Below are 22,983 nucleotides of genomic sequence, written 5' to 3' on the forward strand. Positions count from 1 at the left end.
ATTCAATCTATTTTCACTAAAATGGAAGATATTACTCAACATAGTATATGAAATACCTTTTTTAAATTGTCACAAAAAGTACATTGGTCAGTCAAAAAGGTCTCTGATCAGTCGGATAACTTCTCACAAGAGTGATAGCAGATTATATCCAGATAGATGTATATTAACGACTCATGTCTATCATGAAGAATACAATACGAATTATAAATCTGCCAAAGTTTTGACCACTGAAAAATCTTTAAGAAACGTATATTGCCCAAAATGATCAATGCATTAATGAGAAAACTGATTTAAATAACCTTAGTGTAATTTATGCAAAACTTTAAGGTTTTGAAATGACAAATTCTATAAAAATTCAACCAACAAACCTCATCTAACCTATAAATTTCAACTTCACTTATAACGACCCAACCTATAAAATTTATTGTCATTTATATTCTAGCCAATGAATATTCAGCTACATTCATAACAACCTAACCTACTGAAATTTAATGTTATCCATAAATTTATCAATCAATATTAAACATCTTCCACTAAAACTAATCCCTATCTTACCTATAAAAATTCAACGTCATTCATAATCTAACCAATTAAAAATTAATGAAAATTCCTATAGTAACCAGAATCAATATTTCAATTGATCAATATTTCTATCAATGTCAATTTTTAATATTGAATAATATCAAAAATCACCGGAAATCTTAATTAATTATTATAAGTAGAATTTAATTATTGGTATACATTTATACATATTTCTTATATTGTATTTGACCATAATTTCAGTCCCCCAGGCGTTGAATACATAAGTATCCGAAAGCTCGATCGACAGCATATATATATATATATATATATATATATATATATATATATATATATATATATATATATATATTGGATATAATATATAAATTGGATAAATCAATTTTGTCAATGTCAATTAAAATTTCGTTTAAAAACAAAAATTTTGACATTTTGACTTCTCTTACTCTTCATCAAAATATAGATTGACACTGACAATTTGCGTTTTTGTATTGATCCGTTCATTGAAGAACAATTACTTGGATAAATATTGTTGTCCAAATTTACGAGATATAGTAGAATAATGATATTCTATAAGCTTCGCTTATATAACTTACCATCACTTCAGAACTTTTCCACTCTCTATCAGACGATTTTGATTATAATCAAAACTTTATCAAAATGACTAAGTCAAAGGGATCCCTCTTTAAGAGATCAAAAATCCGTAATTCCAAATATTATAAAAGTTGAAGTTTGATGCGAGGAACTTTTATAAAATCAAGACTTTCGAAACATGGTTAATTTCAACTAATCTGTGTATAATAAGTTGCTTCGAATATCCCATTTAAAAGTTTGGGATTAGTATGAAAATGAGGAGCAGACTCTCAAAATGCCGTTTGCTTAAAATTGTGAATTTTCAGGAATTGTGAAAAACAAATGCTTGGATCTGGCTTCAATTACTCAGTACTGGGATTTATTATGAAATATTGAGGAAAGTTACATATAGAATCACTTGGCTAGCGTGGGTAATGTAGAAATCTTTCACAAGAATAATGTCGTCACCCAACAGGTTCTCATATGAAAATGCTGACGGCACGCATCCCAGAGTCGATTTCAATGAAGCAGCTTTTCAGAAACTCCAGCAAAATCGCCGGTATTCTCAAGTGCAACAATATAAAAGACAGTTCTAACTCGCTTCCAGTTCAGTAACATATATTTTTATTGTAATTTCTATTAAGTTCTATTAATTGTAATAGTAAATATCTTTAGAAAGCTACTTCGAGTTATCAAACTTATTATTGGTGCAGTCAGTAGGATCTCCGGCGTATTGCATATTAAACGTAATAATTTCGTTGTAAAGATTGACTGGATATAGAAATACATAGTTGATTCGTTGTGAAAGTAGTTAAAGTGGACTATCTATAATTGCGTCGAGGATTGGAACATTTATCGTCCAATTTTGCAAGGATCATTACTTCTGGACGAGACATAAATCGCAAATCCAGTGTTCCTCCCTATAGCTGTTATAAAGGATATGATTGAAATAACTGTACTCTTTTTGTAAAACATATGAATGTCTATCGAGAATTCATCGGATATACTCGAAGGTCTAAATTTTAGTGATTCTTCAACTGATTGTGATATTTATAAAAGTATTAAGTATAAAGTATAAAATTTTAGGATCGATGACTTAAAATTTTGAATCTCATATGTAGTTGTCTCGATATGCACGAAATAAGCCACGAAGCAAAAATTTTTCAACGTAATTTATGTAACGATTTAACTTTGAAATTATTTTTAGGTCTTGAACTCTTGGTACAACGATATGTTATATGTATATACTTATACATTAAGTATATCCTTGCAATTCGTTATTCAAGAAGATTAATCACACTATTTTCAAAGTATGAATTATAATAGACCAATCACAAGACAAAACAATATCTTTTCAAGGCAACTTCCACAACGAAGATTTTCAAATAATTATCCAAACAATAATTTTAATAATAAATTCGGTCAATATAGGAATCAAATGTTTTTTGCTTCTAATCTTTTCGACTGTAGATCAGGTTTACATTCAAAATCAAAAATTATATCAATTTGTTTTAAATCATGATTATGGTTCAAAATACAATCAAAAATCTCGGTTAATTCTTTTATTGATAACACATTTGTTTTCTTTGTTTTCTTTACTGAATGTTAAATGTTTTTCTCGTTTCTGGCAACATGTTTCTCATGTATAGGTTTCAATGGAATTGGAACTTTGTGACACAGTTAACAAAATAAACACAATGCTCTCGAATATTCCGAAATAACACAAAAGCAATAATTAACAGAGTTTGATTATGAAAAAACATGTTTACGTCTGTACTGAACGCGGTTTTTGGGTCCTGTGGAAAAAATGCTTTTGTTTTTAAAATGTAAAATTGATTTCACAGGAGTAAGTGATTTTCACGGTATACTCGTTTATGGATTATATGAGGAACTTTAATTTCTAGGGTTCCATGAAACCTTAGCATTTCATTTTGTAGCGCCATTCATAGTTGACAAATTGATTATTTTAGTAAACTGCGTATTCCTGAACTATTCAACATTCAACTACTCCATCGTTCATATATGCTGAGGTTGTATTTCATTAGGACGAGGTTTGCTATCAATTCTTCATATGAATTAAATGTTTTTTTATCAAAAAATGCATAGTTACAATACTTATAAGTTGCTTACATAGTCAATAAATAATATGACGCTGGTAGTAACCCTTGGTCGGTTCAATTATACCTCCTTTCAAGTTGCCAGTCGATTTTTTCTGATAATTCTTATTAATTTCACAAATCCAGGTGAAATTGCTAAACGATAGTAGCACGCGTTGTCACACTCTGTTGAGAATTGATCAATTGACAGCTGACCCGAAAGCAGTTCAAAACGTCAGTCAGACACGCAGTCAGGCGACCACATCCGGCTCGCACAGTCAACGTTGAACAACGCACACGCAAGTCGTTTTAAGTCAGAAAATCGCCACGAAAGATTGTAAATTCATTTTGTTTATTTAAAAAAAAAATTGTCAGAAGTCAGTCAAATTGTAGAATTTAAATACAAAATGGATACAGTAAAATCTCAGTTGGAGATGTTAAGTGAAGATAGTCAGGGGAATGTCAATTTTATTTCTTGGCGATTTAAATTAAACCTAGTACTTAAGAACAAAGACCTGTTTGAGATTGTATCAGGCACGAAAGTCAGACCAGCAGGTGCTGCGTCAGATGCAACTGTTTCAGCTTGGACAAAGAAAGATGTCGAAGCTCAAACACTGATAGGTTTAAATGTAAACAGTAAGATAGCTAACAAAATTGCTAATTGCAAATTAGTTAGTTTATATGGTACAAAGACTGATGTAACTTTAGAAACGTCCCGAATCAAATTCTTCACCTTTGAGTATGATGAGAGCAAGTCAGCAATAGAGAACTGTATGGAAATCATGGACTTGGCAGAGGAATTGTCAACTGAAAATGATCCAATGAGGGAAAGTTGGGTCATGACGAGGATTTTAAGTGTCTTACCGCCAAAACTGGCACATTTCAGAACTGCGTGGAACAACGTGACGGGACATGCAAAGAACTTGGACACACTCATCGAACGTCTGAGACTTGAGGACGAGCAGCTTAGAGAACCGACGACAAACGCAGAGGGCAGTACCAGCAACGCTCTCATGGCAAAACGTGGAAAACAAGGGCAATCGTCGAGCAAGCAGGACAAGTCACAGTTCACATGTTACAAATGTGGGAAGCCAGGTCACGTGATCAAGGAGTGCAGAGGAAAGGCATGTCAGAAGTACATTGAGTATTGCAAGAAGAAATACTCATGTAACAATTGTAAGCAGAAAGGCCACTTCGCAAAGGATTGTCCATCCCGAGAAGAAGGAAATAAGTCAGCAAATGGAAAACCCAAGAAGGCATTTTTGACCACAGCTCTCTCGACAGTGGACAACGACATCTCGCAGGACAGGGCAACTTCATGTTATCAAGACAGTGGAGCCAGTCAACACATGACATCTCATCGAGAATGGTTTGTACAGATTGTCGAGCTGGACGAGCCAATCCCAATTGTGATCGGAGATTCAACTAGGCTAGACTAGATGGCGTTGCAGTCGGGAACATTGAGATGGAGGCTTTTGATGGTCAAAAATGGTATCCAGTGGTACTTGAAGATGTGATCTATGTACCAAATCTCAACTTTAATCTTTTCTCAGTCAGTCAGATGTTAGACAAGGGACATGTACAGAAGGCAGATGAAAACGAGTCGACATTCCATTGTAAGAAAAGCAACGAGGTTGTGGCAGTAGCAAGGCGCAAAGGAAATTTATACAAAATGATGCTCAGAAGAGAAGGACAGGAAGAAGAGGCAAGTTTGATGGTTCAGTCGATCAAAGTATGGCATGAAAGACTCGCCCATCAAAACGTGAAGTATGTGAGGGACATACTGAAAAGGAAAGGGATCAAGTATGTTGATGACTGGAATAATTATGTGTGCACAGGGTGCGCATATGGCAAGCAAAATCGATCCGCATATCCGAACAATCCCAAGACAGCCCAGCAGCCGTTAGATCTTGTTCATGTCGACACTGGAGAGATGAACATCCCATCCCTGGGAGGAGCAAAGTATTGGCTCATGTTGAAGGACGACTTCACTCACTACCTGAGACTTGTAGAAAATAAACTAGGAAGGAGAGTGAAGAGCCTGAGATCAGACAACGGCACGGAACTGAAGAATGCAAAAACGAAAGAACTCACGGACAAGTTGGGAATCTTTCACACCTTTACGAATGTACACACGCCAGAGCAAAATGGAAGGGTTGAAAGAGAAATGAGAACTATTGTCGAAGCAGCCAGGGCAGCGATACATGAAGATGGATTGAACGAGAAACTATGGGCAGAGGCAATGAACCACGTGATCTTCACGATCAACCAGACAGGAACCAGCAACGTACCAGGAAAGAGTCCAGCAGAATTGTGGTTTGGAAGGAAAATGAAGATTGAGAAACTGCGACCTTTTGGCTGTGAATGTTATGTGCTGACCCAAGCACAAAAGAGGGGCAAAATAAATAGAAAATCAGAAAAGGGAATTCTGGTTGGCTATGACATTGATTCGCCCTGTTACAGGATTTACATGAAAGAGAAAAGAGAGGTCATTACTTCAGACAATGTAATATTCGACGAGGAGAGGATACGATAGAGGCAAGGCACTGAAGTTGAGACATCGGCAACAGAGGATACACTTGAGAAGAAAGAAGAAAGCAGCAGTGAGTCAGACGAAGAAGAAGACAACTGGATGACTGGAGAAAGTGCTGAAGAGGAAAGTGAGAACGAAAGTGGGACACAACCGCCAGAAGAAGAGCCAGGAAGGAGAAGTTTGCGAGATCGTCGAACTTTGCAACCACCACCGAGACTGAAAGACTATGTACTTAATAACAGACATGGAGGAATGAGCGCAAAAGTAGCCATGATTGGTGAAGCTGAAGACATTCCGGTGAGTCAGGCACTTAAAGATGAAAAGTGGAGAAAAGCAATGCAGGAGGAGTACGACTCGCTAATGGAAATGAAAACTTGGGAACTGGTGGACTACCCTGAAGGAGTGAAACCTATCACATGTCGGTGGGTACTTCGAGAGAAAGCAGATGGAAGATACAAGGCCAGGCTCGTAGCCAGAGGATTTGAACAGAAGGAAGGAGGTAAAGAACTCGTAGCATACACCGATTCAGACTTCGGAGGAGACCCTGAGACAGGAAAGTCGACAAGTGGAGTATTGGTGATGAGAGGAGGACCAGTAGTTTGGTACTCACAGAAGCAGCGTTTGGTAGCGACTTCAACTGCAAAAGCCGAGTACCGAGCCACAGTGTCTGTGATTGGAGATGTGTGCTGGATCAAGAGACTCGCACTGGAACTTGGTATCCTGGAAAGTGATCAGCCGATCACTCTGAAAATCGACAACATGTCTGCGATTCACATGTTACAGAATGCACACGAAGGAAAGACAACCAGAGGCAAGAGACACATTGAGATACCACGAAAACACATTCAGCAACACGTCGGCAACACTGTGATATTGCAACACGTCGAGAGCAGCAAACAGATTGCAGACATTTTCACAAAAGCACTCAACAGAAAAGTTTTTGAGACACTTCGCTGTAAATTGATCAAGGAGGAGTGTTGAGAATTGATCAATTGACAGCTGACCCGAACCCAACCCAACCTTGACCCTATCCAACTTCACAGTATACTTTTGTTTTATATAGAGTCAAAGTTGGTAATTATGTATTCTAATGTATTCTGATTTTATTAAAAATTAGTAGGCGATAAGCACCTTTTGACAGTTTCATGTAATAGTGACACGAGCGAAAAGAAAGGCGAAGGAAAAACGTGCTCCGAAATTGTTATTCCGTTATTATTGTTATTTGAACGCACTTTTGAAATCCTGTTCAATAAATCGAACATTGATCAAGATTTGACTCAATTTATTTGCAACTATAGACCCAAAACTCACTGCAAATTAACAACACACTCCTTGTCATATTACAAAATCATCCACAGGCCTCCAAATATTCTACCACTTTTTTCTTTATCATACCTATCCAGTTTACATAACTACTTCATTATTTCAGAAAATTCTCTTATTGATAATATGCTCTAAAAAAATGTACCAGTCAGCAAAAGAGGTCTGAATAGGAGTTTAAGAAAGAGGGATTGTTTCTACTTGAAACCAGATAAAGGAACGATTTGAAATTTGAAGACTGGTGTGAGTTCCAAAAGACATGTTCAAGGTCATTGATTCGAAATTTAGGAAAAAGACATCTGTTTTAAGTAAGAAATTGAAGAAGTTGGAGCCATAGCCCAAGGAAATTTCTTTGAAGCCAATTAACATTATGGAAAACCTTTTTTCCCAGACGTTTGTCAGAAAAGAGAGTTGTTGAATAAGGATTTAGATTTTGCTGTTACAAGCGATGGCAATCTCGGCGATTTGGATATATTTAAAGTTCATTTCAGTATCTTCCCCAGGACGCTAGGAACTTCATCCAGGAGACGTGCAGGAGTCAAATCTTGAAAAATATATCTACTCAGAATAAAAAACCATCAGTCAGCAAAAGATATCTGAATACTGTCAGGTGTTTGAAGAGGAAAGATTGCTTCTATTTGAAAGCAGATGAAGGAAACAAGGTTGTTATAATGGACAAAGACTATTTTGAGAGAATGGAGAACTTAATCGAAACAAGACCATACATAAAAATCTCAAGTAATCCGCTGAATATAATTATCACAAATGTGGAAGGAACACTTAAAAATTGTAAGAACCTTGTCACCGGTACAATTAGGAATAAGTTATCCGTAAGTAACCCAACATTGTCAAAGCTCAATTGCCTTCTCAAAATTCACAAAGTGGAAAGGCAATGACACCTATTGTTTCAACACCTAGTTATAATATTTCCCGGTGGTTAACGAACCAACATAAGATGGCCAGTCTCCATTTCCTAGTACATCGGTTAATCCACTTTCCACTAACGATCAAGAAATACAATAAGAAGAGGACCTTCATTGAGAATGTAGTTGTACTCAATGGTTATAATTAAAGAATAGTAAATAGGTTAATCAATCGTCATAGGCTTAAGAAATCTTTATCTGAAACCACTTTTTTCCAAAACCAAAATGGAAAACAAGAAAAATTTGCTCTGATATCTTTCGATCCTCTTTATACAACAGGATTGGGAGAAATATTAAGCAGAGTAGGTTTTAAATATTAATGTATGAAATTTTTAAAGAATGTATCCAATAATAAGTTTTTTGATGCATGAAAGTATTGAAATTACTAGATGTGAAAGAAGCTTAAATAGGGACAAAGGTCCAATTCCTTACAGCACACTCTATAGTTCAGTAGTTAAGGAATCAATGAGAAGATTTCCACCAAGGAGTTTTTTCTGCTGAAATTAATTTTCGCGAGAGAAAGTTTATCGGTAGGAAAACTTAGTATAAATTAGGTAAGTCAAATCATGAGATTTTATTTCACCTCTCAATACAATAACTTGGTTATCGAAACGCGCGTCAGTCAGTGTAATTGTGAGTGTTGGTGTAGTGGTGGTGAAAATAGTGTATTCAGTATGAATATCGCTAGCGGTTCCAGAAATTCCAACTTAAACAACTCGCATTTTTGTCCACTTTGTATTAATATGAGACAATTTGTGGAAATTTTTCGAATCAAATAAAGAAGAGGAATGTGCAAATTGAAAAAAATGTTGACTGATCAAATATTTCCATGAAGTTAATATCTTCCAACTAATAGGAATAATTTTCATGAACCCTTATACCTTCCTTAGATATTCATTCATTCACAGGTAGTAAATTTTTTGAATTTTTGAATTGGTCTATATTTATAAGCAAAAATATTTTACATGTGGTACTCTGTACTAATTTTCCTTAATGATATAAATGGTAAGTTATCTGCGATTTTTTATCAATTGAATTAAATATATCTTATTAATATATCTATTGATAAATTGCAAAGATGGGTATCATTTTCAGGGATTATTATAATTACGCAGCAAGAAGTTTATAAGATCTTTAGAAGAAGAACTTTTTCATCTGATAATGCATAAAAAACTAAAAAACACGCTATTAAAGTACTTCTAATTAAATAGTCTCATCCATAATTTACTTTCTAAATCACTCTTAACTTTTTAGTAAGCTGTGTTTTGGAAGCGCGTCTTTATATTTTTTTAAAACTTGTATCGAGCCATAATAGTATAATTAGTGAGGTTTATGGAGTGCTTAATCTCCAACATGGAAATTGTAGGTTCGAATCCTCTGTCTTACTTCAAAGGCTAGCTGCAAACAAACAAATCTACTTATTTGCGATGCTGAATAATAGATACCCTCCTGTCCGTGCATCTTAAATGGAAAGATACTATTTATCATGGAAATTATGATAAAAAGAAATGTGGAACGGCAGCTTACGATACTCAAAGCTGACATGGTAGTGCCTAGGAGCTTGTTGAATCCTGATACAGGATGAGGCTAATAAAGTTATCAGGAAAGGCGCAAAAATGAATGTAAGAAAAAAATTATGAATAATAGGGAAATCAAAGAATAAGCACTCATAGTTGTACATTTCCTAGCAATAAACAATTAATAAAGTATTCTCCAAGTGAAATCAAGTTACAACCGTTGATTTGCTCACTTATAAGGCACTGCCATCTCAGAAAGCTTCCGATACGATTAAATGAAAGAAAGGAGATGAAAAGGAAAGTGGAACATGTTGCTGTTACCGCAAAAATGAATGTAAGAAAAAAATTATGAATAATAGGGAAATCAAAGAATAAGCACTCATAGTTGTACATTTCCTAGCAATAAACAATTAATAAAGTATTCTCCAAGTGAAATCAAGTTACAACCGTTGATTTGCTCACTTATAAGGCACTGCCATCTCAGAAAGCTTCCGATACGATTAAATGAAAGAAAGGAGATGAAAAGGAAAGTGGAACATGTTGCTGTTACCAGTTATACAGTTGTATGAAATATGATTGATCAGTACAGTAATCCATTATATTGAAAATTGTTAGGGATCGATTCAATTCTCTATTTTGAGCATACAACAATAAAAAGAGGGAAGCATGATTATACAGATGAAATGTGATGTTGACAACTTTTTCAAGCTAATTACATTGAATTGAATTGAATATCATAAATATCATAAACACAGCAATTATTTTATTATAAATACAAATGATTGTAAAAACAACTTTCCAATGAATATATGTATCGTTCTGGAATGAATATTCAATGAATATTAGTAAGTTCGCTTGTGAGATTAATTGTATTCATTCAACTTCATAAAATTATTGTAATTTTGTGTAAAAATAAATTATAATTTTCGAGTACCGAAAAATTATAATTAGCTCAAAGTTTTTGTGGTCAAAACTTGATGCACTCACATTAGATTACACTATGAATAATAATTATCCACTAATCAACTATTCACTAACTCATATAATTTATTTAAGTTCTTCGGTTAAACAATATATACAATTCACTGCTTTATAAAAATAAAACATGTGAACCACGCACCTGCCAAAATATATACTCTGCCATCATAAATGAACAGGTTATGGTCTATCTATGACGTGAACAAGTTCGTAGCAATATGATGAAGATTTCCATCTCATCTAGAAATAGTTGCGTCGGTTTGATTGCGAATGGTTATTGACAGGACGAATATAAACCTCAATGAATTATTACAGATAATTTACATTAGTAAGAGTTGATAATGATACTGGTTCTTGTGTATTTTTTGGTAAATTTCATCGTTAATTATCTGATGGACACCTTATTACCTAATCTCCATGTATTAACACTGATAGTTTGGCATGCAGTCTCTTAAGCCGTGAACCACCGAACATTGAATTTTTAATAGAATAGGCTAGTCGACAAAATTTGGTAATTTGTTTAAAACTATATTATTTTAAGAAAAATAGTTTTTTTACATTAGTATTTTGAGTTTTCAGGAAGGAACTTGAAATTGATTGGCGAAAAAGGTCAAGACTGTCATGGCGTCTTGAATGACGTCATTCCTCGCGAAACAGCCGTATTTGTTTATGACAGTCAATTGTGTTTTTTAATAAATAATGAATTCCTCGTAACATAAATACTGTAAAGTGCCCCAATCTGAGAGTAAAACAATAGAAGCGCCAGACAAATGATTCATATATGTTCCAAACATTAAAGAAATTCGAAAAAAAGTAGTTAAAAATGACAAAGATGCAATATGCTATCACTTTATCAACTAATTCTCAAATTATTTCCGTGAAGATCATTTTGATGTGAGTATCAAACAAAACTTGATGTATATATTTATAAATGTATAGTAAAAGGAATGAATTTTGCAAAATCTACCATAAAATACCAAACATAACATATAAAATTTTATGATTTAAAGTTAAAGTTATTGAAACTTTGTATTCGCTAAATCAGTAAATTATTTCCATTCCACAGTAGGTAAATACTGGTAACTGCTAATTAAATAAGACTTTGTTCTTTAACACTGCGAATTACTGCAGTTTGCTTTGTTAAATCCTGATACCCTGGCAATTCATACCTGTCTTTTAAGATAAAATTGAAAACGAACTTTATTAATTTAACAATAATTGCTGAAAACTTGAAATAACCTGGTTACTTTATACGAAAATGATAGTTACAGCATAGTGTTTCGCGAGGTGTGACGCTTTTCTAATTGTTGTTTAATGTCACGTGATTAAACGCCTCATTTTGTCGATTTTATTTTCCAAAAATATTATTAATCTTTTATTATTTTTGTAGAGAAGTTTTTTTTATTTACTAATTATCATGGTGAATCACTAGAAAATCAAAGCCATCCGATTTACTCTTAGTGGAAACAAGCCTATTACTTGTGAGATGTAAGATCTTAATAACTTTACAAATTATTACATAAGTAAATCACGTCACGCGATATAATTGATATTATTAAAGTCAAACTATGATGGAAATGTATTCGTAACTGAAAAAACTGACTGAGTGACAAAACATTACAATATTCTCTAATGATGTTGCCATTGAATAATGCCACTGAAATAAAGATTTGATTACTTTATTTGTGACTAGAACGTAACTAACTGTAACAGCCTTAGAAAATAACAGTACAAATTAAGGTTTTTCTTTGGTAAGCATCTCCAATTGGATACTCGTGTCATTGTAAAATGGCGAAAAACAGTAGAGTTTTGTTTTTTGGCAATTGTAATCAACATCAGATAATTCTAGACTGATGTGACAACTTCACAAGAGTCATAGAGTCGACACTGTCTCGATTTCATCGAATAGATGTTTATAGGGACTGTGTGGTGAGTCAGAATCTTACTAATATCGCTTTCTCCTTATTGATTGAGATACGAACCAGAACATCTGAACAATCCTGGGAGTAAAAAGAATCAGAAAATGCTGACTCATTTTTTTTTTCCTTGAGGTTTTATTCTGATTTTTGGTCTATTTCTTTTTGTTTGGACATTAATTAAAGTACTTGAATAATTGTCGAGTCATTGACAAAGCAGTTGAATGACTTCATTTATCTGCAAGTATATAAATATGTGGAAAGTGAGTAAATTTTTCATATAACTTGAATGACTTCTGTATCCTCTTCATAAAACACCAAGTTTGAATTTACAAATTGAGATATGTCTTCTTATATTCTGTATTTTGCATATATTTATATAATTAGAAACTATGGTACAACGATTTTTCCCCATTTTTCCTTTTTATTCGTACTAATCATATAGTTAATTGTATTATGTATATATATGTATATGTATATACAGTGCTTTTCAGATAAAAGTATCCACCTTTAATAACTTTTGTAATACTGGTATTTAGAAAAAATCCAAAAACACGTCAATTTATGTTGGAAGGGGCAAGCATTATGGCTTATTTAAACTTACTGGAAAAGCCACCCCCTCACCCCTAGCAGCATCCCCTTTATTTTTTTAAATTACTTGTCATATTTTTATGTAAAATTTGGATACTCCTCTTTGAGCTGATTTCAAAAATGTATAATACTTGTAGGTTGAAGTGGTTATTTTATGAGATAAACAATTTTTCTTTTAAGAGCACAAATTTTACTTATTATTTACTTTCACCTTATTTGCCTGTACTAAAATGGGTTGTACAACAGTTCAAACTCTTTAATCTTTTTAACTGTGCTATTTATTATGAAGTTACAATAAGTGTTCAAAATGAGTACCATTCACTTCCATACAATGGTATAATCTATTTTGAAATGCCTCTCTGACATTGCTTAATACGGCTGGATTTAATTGTCGACATTCATTTTCTATCCTCTCTCGTAAATCATCCAGAGATTCTGGTTGGGTAGCATAAACTTTTGTTTTTAAATACCCCCGTAAAAAGAAGTCTAGGGGTGTTAAATCCGGTGACCTAGGTGGCCACTCCATCATCTGCCCCCTTCTACCTATCCAACGAGTGGGGAATGTTTCATTTAAAAATTGTCGGACACTCATAGCATAGTGTGGGGGAGCTCCGTCTTGTTGAAATACAAGTAAATCTTCGGAAAGGTTATCATCATTTTCTATTATTGTTGTAATACGTGGGTCAACCCCTTCCCTGAGTAACTCAAGATATGATTCACCATTTAAATTTCCGTTGATGAAGAAAGGTCCGACAATGTGGTCACCTAGGATACCACACCAAACGTTTAACTTTTGGGGATGTTGTGTATGGAATTCACGCATAATATGTGGATCACTTTCAGCCCAATATCTACAATTATGCCTACTTACTAAGCCATTTAATGACCATGAGCATTCATCAGAAAAGCAAATATTGTTTAACAATTGTGGATTGTTATTGATAATTTGCGTCATTGATTCGCAAAACTCTAGACGACGATCAAAATCATCTTCATTCAACTCGTGCACCAACTTAACTTTGTACGGGTGGTACTTGAATTTATGTAGAACTCGGAAAACTGTAGAAGATGAAACACCGATCGCTCTACTTATTGTTGACAACGATTGGGGTTGTTGAGCCTCTAAGCTGACTTGCCCTAAAATTGCCACTTGGATTGCTTCGTTATTTACGAGTCCCTCTCGCTTATGCACTTTATTGCAAACAGACCCTGTTGTGGTAAATTTCTCCATCAGTTGAATTACATACTTATGAGTGGCATGTCTTCCGTCATGTAATTCGTTAAATATTCTAGCAGCAGCTCTTGCACAATTATTATTTTGGTAGTATAAACCTACAATTTCAATTCTTTCTTGCAAAGAGTAAACCATTTCAGAGAAACAAAATAAATAATGTATCAAATTACACTATCAATAGTGGCTACAAATTCTAGTTGACAATGTCAAACTTTAATAAAAAGTAGAGTTTTTTGTTGTTTGGATTTTTTAAGTAGAATAAATAGCACAGTTAAAAAAATTAGTTAGTAGAAGAGTTTGAACTGTTGTACAACCCATTTTAGTACAGGCAAATAAGGTGAAAGTAAATAATAAGTGAAATTTGTGCTCTTAAAAGAAAAATTGTTTATCTCATAAACTAACCACTTTAACCTACAAGTATTATACATTTTTGAAATCAGCTCAAAGAGGAGTATACAAATTTTACATAAAAAATATGAAAAGTAATTTAAAAAAATAAAGGGGTGAGGGGGTGGGTTTTCCAGTAAGTTTAAATAAGCCATAATGCTTGCCCCTTCCAACATAAATTTACGTGTTTTTGGATTTTATCTAAATACCAGTATTACAAAAGTTATTAAAGGTTGATACTTTTATCTGAAAAGCACTGTATATATATATATATATATATATATATATATATATATATATATATATATATATATATATATATATATATAGATATATTAAATTATTTTGATGATTTTTAGTGTACTTGATTTTAGGTTTCTTCTGTTTTAAAAGTTTTTCTTCAATAATTTTTGAAAGATTGATAAAAAATTGACGCTTCGACTTACTTCAGTCTTTATCAAAATATGATAATGACACTGACAATTTTCGTATTTATATTAATGGATAGATCACTAACATCATGAACATCAAAATAAGAATAAAATCAAAATAGAAATTTGTTCTAATAAGACAAATTAGTTTTTCTCAGTCCTTATATTTCAAATTTGTAGCAGTACTTAATCAATTTAATTATTTGTAGCTTTATCAGGAATTTACAAAATAGAGCTATGGATTTTACTCAAATTATTTTGATGTTTATGATGTATTGGATAAATGTTTGCGCTATTCCAACCTTTAACAATTAATATAATAATGTAGTACTCACTGAACCTCAACGTTACCACTTTGTGAACCATCTTGAATCCTTGTTTTATTCTCTTTTGCTCTGGCCTCGAATTTGATAGCAGCCGCAGGATTTTGTTTAGATAATTCCCTGGATACACGGATAAATAAACACGAAATTGTGGTTAATGGAGCGGCGTACCTGGAACAGTTAGAATGGGAGAAAATTACATTCGAGTAATATTTATTAAAATATACCTAGTGAATGACCATTCTCAGCTAATGCAGCGTCGGTTTCGCTCAGAAAATACATATATAATTGATATGTAACAGGAATTATGTGTACTACCAACTAGAAGCTTTTTCAGGTTCTTACGATATATAATCCTATTCTATAAATCTAATATCAAATATTATTTCGCTCATTTATTATTTTTGATCATGCTCATATTTATCAATCTGAAAATTTGAATATTTGGAGTTTATTCCTTAAGAATCGATTTGCATATATAAGGGGCCCGGTATGAGAAAAATGTGAGGAGTAAAATCTATCGATGAATAACCTCGTTACGTTTTTGGTGCGCACCCTATGATGCGCAACTTTCTAATTTGTCAGTGTCGACATACTTATATTGCTGTTTTTATTATAAATATCAATAATTAATATTGTTATTGTGAAGTTTTAATTTTTATCATTGTGTTCTGCTAAAGTGAACTGAAAGTATTTTCAAATAAATACGGCAGAAAGAGGTGTAGTTGATATTGCCGGTACATCTAACAAACACGTGGTTGCAAGGTACGTTATAATTCATGTATTATATCTATGAACATGTGCAATTTGTATTTATTAAATATTTTAATAATTATCGATGTAGTTCATATGAATATATATTTGAAAACAACACATAAAATTAGATAATCAACCCAATATGAATTATCGAGCGCATCCACATAAAATAGAAAATTTCTAACCTAACCAAAAATTATTTTTTTTGTCGATATCTATAAATTCTTCCAAGTTATTATGATTTATTTTATAAATAATTTTTAAATATTAACAACTGTAGTCAATAATTCGATAATATTATCTGAAAAATCGACAATATTTTTTCATTACAATAATATTTTTATATATTTTTCTTTCGAAAAGTTATTTTAAGCTTATTTAAATATTTTCATGTACTATTTATTATTGTATGTAAATATTTAGTGACATAATTATCTTTTTATAACCATTTTTGTTAATTATTAAGATGATATTATATTTCAAAAAAAAATTAATTATAGTAATTTAAAAAAAATGTTTATAAAAACCTTTTTTTATAAATTTTCTTAAAGTCAGTTAAATTTTTTATAATTATGCATTTATAAATTTTCTAATTTTTTCTTATATTTTTTTACTAGGAAAAAATCTAAACCTCCAAAAACTCCAGCCGAGAGACAGCGAGCTTACAGATTAAAAAAAAAATTAATGAAGGAAGACCAAAATATTCTGGCAATCAACCAATCTTTTTTAAGTTAAATAAACTCTTTTTGCGTCTGGTTAGACTAGCGAACTTAAGGAGTAAACTCTAGTCGTGCGTCGGAGCTGACACACACAATTTTTCTTAAAAGTGAAAAAAATTAGCATTGATTCGTCATCAGATATTTGTTAAGGTAATATACCTACGTAAATGGAAGAGAAGTTAGACACTGTATAGGAAGACTATAAGATCCTTTACGTGCGTAAAATTTTCGGCAGCTGAATTCAAACGTTGACGAATCAGCTGGATTTCCGATGCGCGTTAAGGACAAACAACCAGTGACATCAACGAAAAAGTTAACCGAAAGTTAATGGACGACCATCCGATTAATATTAGAGAGATATATGGGGCTATTAACAAATCAAATGATAGTTATTTCCACATACTAACTGAAAAATTATGTTATGAAAGCGTTAGCTTTGGACAAAAAGCGCATTTGAATTAATGTTTCCCAGGCCTTAATGAGGCTGGTTGTTAGAAATGAGTCGAATTTTTTGCAATAATATAGACATAAATGTAGATGATATCCAGATGTACAACTAACCTTCTAAAATACGAAAACAGTCAAAACAGGGAATTACAAAGGATAAACCTGATCCAAAAAAAGTCAAGGACGGATTCATCGGCGACCAAGAGATTGCGACCATTTTGTTTTTGATAATTATGACTTTGTTTCAGAGATTATTTTCAAAAAGGTGGAACTTGAAAGTATAGAGCAACATTGCTTGATAAGTTTAAGGGGGAAATTGCATTTGAAGAAAAAAAAAGGCTCTCTGCACCGTTCTGTTTCCCGGGGAGAAACCTCTTATCATCAGAACTGCAGAAAATGAGGAAACCTCAGCCGAGCACTCGAATGGGAGTCTATATCTGATGTCAGATGATTGCATTAACCTAAGCAGATATAACCTATGCATTCCACAGGGTTTCGCACTGAACATTGTAAAATGTTTCACTAGAAATAAATTTCAATATTTCTCCAAATTCCAATGGATACGTTGTAGTCACAGACCTACACAATATTTTTTTTATTTCTGTTATCATCTCTCTTTTGCTGTGGACTTCATCATCAATTCGATTCATGCAATTACACATTGTTGAATTGATGTATTGATTAATATCATGTTGGGTAGATTCATCACGAAATCGACCAATATACATTCCTCACCGTGACAATTCATTTAAATGATAATTTTGATAGTTATTTAAAATGTAACATACATTTTGTTGTGTGTTATTGGTTTTTCAAATCAAGTCTTTCCATAGGAACTTCATTAAAAGTTATCAAACTTTGAAATTCAAGGATATATTGAGATATACCAAAATAAATCTGAGATCATCATAACAAGAAAGTGTTCAAGTGAAATGACACATAATAAAAGGTTATAGATATAAACAACAATTTATCATTGGTTTCTCTTCTTTCTAATTTTCATTATATGAATTTGTACTTGATTATATTCTAAGAAATCTTGACAAATCCAGGAGAATCTTTGAAATTCACCTTGAATGATGCGCGTCAAAGTCTCATTCAAAGTATAGGCTCTAAACTGTATTTTTTTACAGAAAAATGCCTTTTTCAAAAATATTTCAACATTGTTACGATTTTCGATAACTCCCAAGATTCGTTTGCAAGACAATTGAATGGTGTGGTATGTGATTTTTCAAAGTAGCTATCATATTTAATTGCTTCTGACGCATTTCTAATATTCGCACAGAGATCATTTTTTGAATAATGTTTTCCACCAAAATGAATCCAAACTTCGGTAATTGAAGTGGCTACTTTGCAGGCGGTCTGCTTTTATGCCAACCGATGTATTATCATAAAACCTATAATAAGCTCAATAATATATCCTAGTGAAAATTCAAACACATGTGCCAATTTCACCTAGCGAGTGAAACACCGCCCATGCATTCAGTTGAAAATCATTGTCGGGTTGCCCGATCGGATTTTTTCTAATTTCCCTTGTTAGTTGTGTAAATTTGTTACATATCTTGTAGTAACTTTTTCAAATATACTCTCCTAATATCTCTAGAATATTCCCTTCTTGTTTCTCAGTTGTTGCAATTGTTTGATGATTTGTCACTAGGTGCCCTTTCTTAGTATACTCTATCGTTATCCTCATAACACCCGGAAGTAGTTGTTTCATTGTAGGAATACTTTATATCTATCAATTATATATAAATAAGAAACGAAAACCAAATTATACACCAAACCTCTTATAAAATGAATGCCCTTGAGGGCATTATAATTGATTTTTCTAAAAACTAAAAACGGCGTTTATCGAGTGGATATACTCGTATAGTAGCTCAGTCAAGTTAGTTCATGAGGAGAAAAAATGCGGGACAAAAGATTTTTTTGTCTTAACATATAGTACTTTATGCCCTGAGTATATCCTTAATTTCCCCAAAGTTTCCCCGTTTCACATCTTGGAAAATTTCGACCTTGATGTTGGAAAACCTACGTTTACGTTTGACGCGTCACATCTCTGGAACCGTACGTCCAAATTAGATATTTTAGAGCTCATTTCATTCCTTAGATTATGCTCTTTGAAAAGTATCGATGATATTTTTTCTCTTAGACCTACGGTTTTGGCGGAAAACATGATTTTCCACCAAAAAACGTGATTTTTTAAACTTTGATTCAATATTAAATATTTCGAAAACCAATTAAAAATAATAAAAATTATCCAGAGTAAAACATTTAGCAAATTTTTCAGGTTTTCAAAAATATATAGGTTTACAACATTTGACGTACTGGAGGGGGTGTAGCGCTTGGTCCAAGCGGGGCCGAGCGCGCGCCGCGGTTGGATGGGGAAGGCAAGAAAAGTTAAAGTATTGTGAAATAATTTTGAGAATTTTAAGAATTATAATAACATTACATTCATTTCTTCATTTGATTAACAAGTATTTGGGTTTGTGATTTACAATAATAATTAATAAAATTAATTAGTTTCTCACCTTAAATGTTACTAATGTACAATAATTAAACAATGTTTATTTAAGAAAATTCCACGAATGAATTGGAAGTTATGAGACTGAAGAATTTCCTAATAAATCGTTTCTCTTTCTATTCTGCCCAAATAATTATATTAGAGATTCGGAGAATTATTTCTAATGACCCTACAGGAATGAGTTCAGTTCAGTTTAGTTTGTGCTTGCACTCTGTTCATCATGGATGCGTGTATTATTTGCAAAAAAACATTTTGGAGAGTGATATTTCCCATTTTCTGACGCAAAAAGGATTAGTGAAATGGAGTAAAGAAAAAGAAGACCATCTGATAAGTGGGGATTTCAAGCCACAAATGCAAGTGCATACCCAATGCCAAAAAACTACACACGTAGAAGTAGTATTCTAGAAACAAAAAAACGATCTTTAGACAATTCCCCTGGCCCCTCTAGTGTTGTAATGTTAAGAAGTGCTCATAAAGATTTTGACTTTAAAACACAGTGCCTCTTTTATGCTATTAAAAAAAAAGAAAACCTTCAGTTCATGGAGCTTGGTTTCTACCATCGAATTTAAATAGACTGTCAAAAAATGTTGCTTAGTGCCGAACAATGAAAGGTCTTGGAAGTCTACACAAGGGTTGCGAACATTAGTGATTTAATTACCGCGGAAGCCAGATACCACCACAGTTGCTTTAGAAGATTTCTTCGAGATTACCCCAAAGATGATTCAAAATCAGACCGTCACCATACTAAATAGCTTAAAGTCAGTTGCGAAACATGGGCCTATACTCGGCGAAAACTCAGTCCATCTTTTCAACCGATTAATGGCTACCGTTTCAGACCAAAACGATGTAAAATCTTGTTTTTCTTACGAGTTTTCCTTGTTTCCTCCATCGATTTTTTCTGGGATTCACGAATTGAGACAAACTACGAAATCCGAAATTATGGCTGTTTTTGATAAAATTTTATGTCCTGTCTCAATATTGCCATCCAGTTCAACACATTACCATTTTCATATTGACGGAGGTTTACTTCTCCATCGTTTAGTGTGGAAAACGCCGTGTAGCTATAGTGACTTATTTCAGCAGTACTTACAATACCTGAAGAAACACTACGGCGAAAAAGTTGTTGTGATATTTGATAAAGAAAAATTCATTTATCGGTGTTGTACGAAACGGTGTTGTATGTAAGCAAGCAGACAGTGACACCGACTTATTACTAGTAAAAACTGCACTCACTGGTCAAAAATCTGTAGTAGTGTCTGAAGACACTGATGTAATGATCATATCCTTACATTACGTCAGCAGAAATGACACAGTTTGTGGATGTTGAGACCAGGGAAGAGTGTATCGGCAAACCGGTACACCAATGTTTGTAAATTAGCAAATGATTTGGGAGCACGCGTTACTTCCAGTATTTTGGCATTCCATGCTCTCACAGGATGCGACACAACATCCGCATTTTATAAAATTGGAAAAAATCTGCATATAAGAGACCTTCGAAAAACATAATTTTTTTGAAAACTCATTAAAATACTTATACGAAGAGGGTAACGAAGAAGACGTTACCAAGGAAGGTGCGAAAATTATAATGGCACTCTATGGAGGAAAATCCACTATATTAAACGATATGCGGTGAGTAATTAAAATATTACATACTTTTCCTTTTTGCCCCTAAGTGTGTTATTTATTTTGAATTCTGAAATTATCTATAATTTTAGGTATGAGTTATACAGACAAAAATAGCTCGCATGACAACATCTACTTCGTTTGATATAGCTAGTCCTCCACCAAAAGAATCGGCTTCTAGGATGCATATCCTTAGAGAATCTTTGTAAATACAACGATGGCTTGGAAAATATCCTAATCCAGAAAGCTGGGAATGGTATAAATCTGAAAAAGATGGATTGTATCTCCCCAAAACTGGAATAAATCCCAAAACCATTTTCTGTAATTGCAAAACAGGTCTGTGCCAATACAAACGATGCAAACCATAGCATAAACTAGTATTTTAATCGTAATTTTACTACTACTGTTTCAGGATGTGGATCTCTGTGTTCCTGTCGACGAAACGGTCTAAGGTGCACTGTGAGGTGTGGAGAATGCATCGGAGAGTTATGTGAAAACACGATTGCTAGTGAAGCTAATTATAGTACAAATGATAGCGATGGAAAATTTGATTATTGTTATATTATTATTTTTTATCAAAAAAGCACATAAAGGAACATTTTTTAACCATTCTTGTATTATTTAATAAGCATTTTAATAAACTGAATTTTTGTATACATTCTAAAAGAAAAAAATGTATATATATATATATATATATATATATATATATATATATATATATATATATATATATATGTAAAGAAAAATATAATTTTCTTTTGCGTGTTATTTTGCCGTACGTCACATAAAGTCCGTTTGTGACAGATGATCTGTCACTGTCATCGATGGGAAGCAGGGCATAACCTCGAATGTCGTGTTGTGTGATTGTGTGCTGGAAAACAATTTCATTTTTAAGTTTATTTTAATTTGTGATTTTGGAACAGACATTGTTAATAATAACATTAAATGTCGTTTCTTTTCTTACAGGTATGAAATATTTGTTTAGTACTAAATAGGTGCATACTTTTGTTTCATGTAATTTTTAGTTTACATGTTAATAACAATAAATCTCTTTTCTTACAGAGAAACACAATTGTGTTTGATTGACTGTGTCACCAAAACCACAGATATATTGGAAATTGTCTTATAAAACGACATTTATTGTCAACAAAATGGAAAAGTTGAAGTTTACTTTTCAAGTGAAACCAACAACAGACGGAAAGTCAAACTATATCGCCATAACCGCAATTGTGACTGAAGATGAAAAATATTTCCTTATTCCTGAAGAATTCCAAGCTATTTCACAGCACACATATATTTAAATTTCGAAAACTTTTGTCACAGTGAAAAATACATTAAAAAAAGACATCAAACTAGAAGTGTTTGGATAAAAACAACAGAGGATATATTAAAAACATATGTTGATGAGGATGGCAATATGATTTTTCAGTACCAATTTCTAGAGGAAACTACCAAAGAACAATTGACTGTCGTGAGCAAAACGTGTTCAGAACATCCTATAGCCAAAATTTTAGAGAAATTAATAGAAAACCAGAAGAAAAAAGAAAAACAAAGC

The 22,983-nt window shown here is 32.9% G+C and overlaps 1 protein-coding gene across 1 annotated transcript in view; it reads right to left on the reverse strand.

The window, feature by feature from the left end:
- The window catches only part of LOC130452438 (prolactin-releasing peptide receptor), a 317,870-nt gene that overhangs the window by 37,303 nt on the left and 257,584 nt on the right, over window positions 1-22,983 (reverse strand). The window contains exon 4 of the mRNA XM_056791721.1: window positions 15,375-15,533. Within this exon, the coding sequence (XP_056647699.1) occupies window positions 15,375-15,533 (159 nt within the window). The remainder of the gene's footprint in view (window positions 1-15,374; window positions 15,534-22,983) is intronic.

The sequence above is a fragment of the Diorhabda sublineata genome, chromosome 1 (assembly GCF_026230105.1).
Source record: "Diorhabda sublineata isolate icDioSubl1.1 chromosome 1, icDioSubl1.1, whole genome shotgun sequence".
Classification (NCBI taxonomy): Eukaryota; Metazoa; Arthropoda; class Insecta; order Coleoptera; family Chrysomelidae; genus Diorhabda; species Diorhabda sublineata.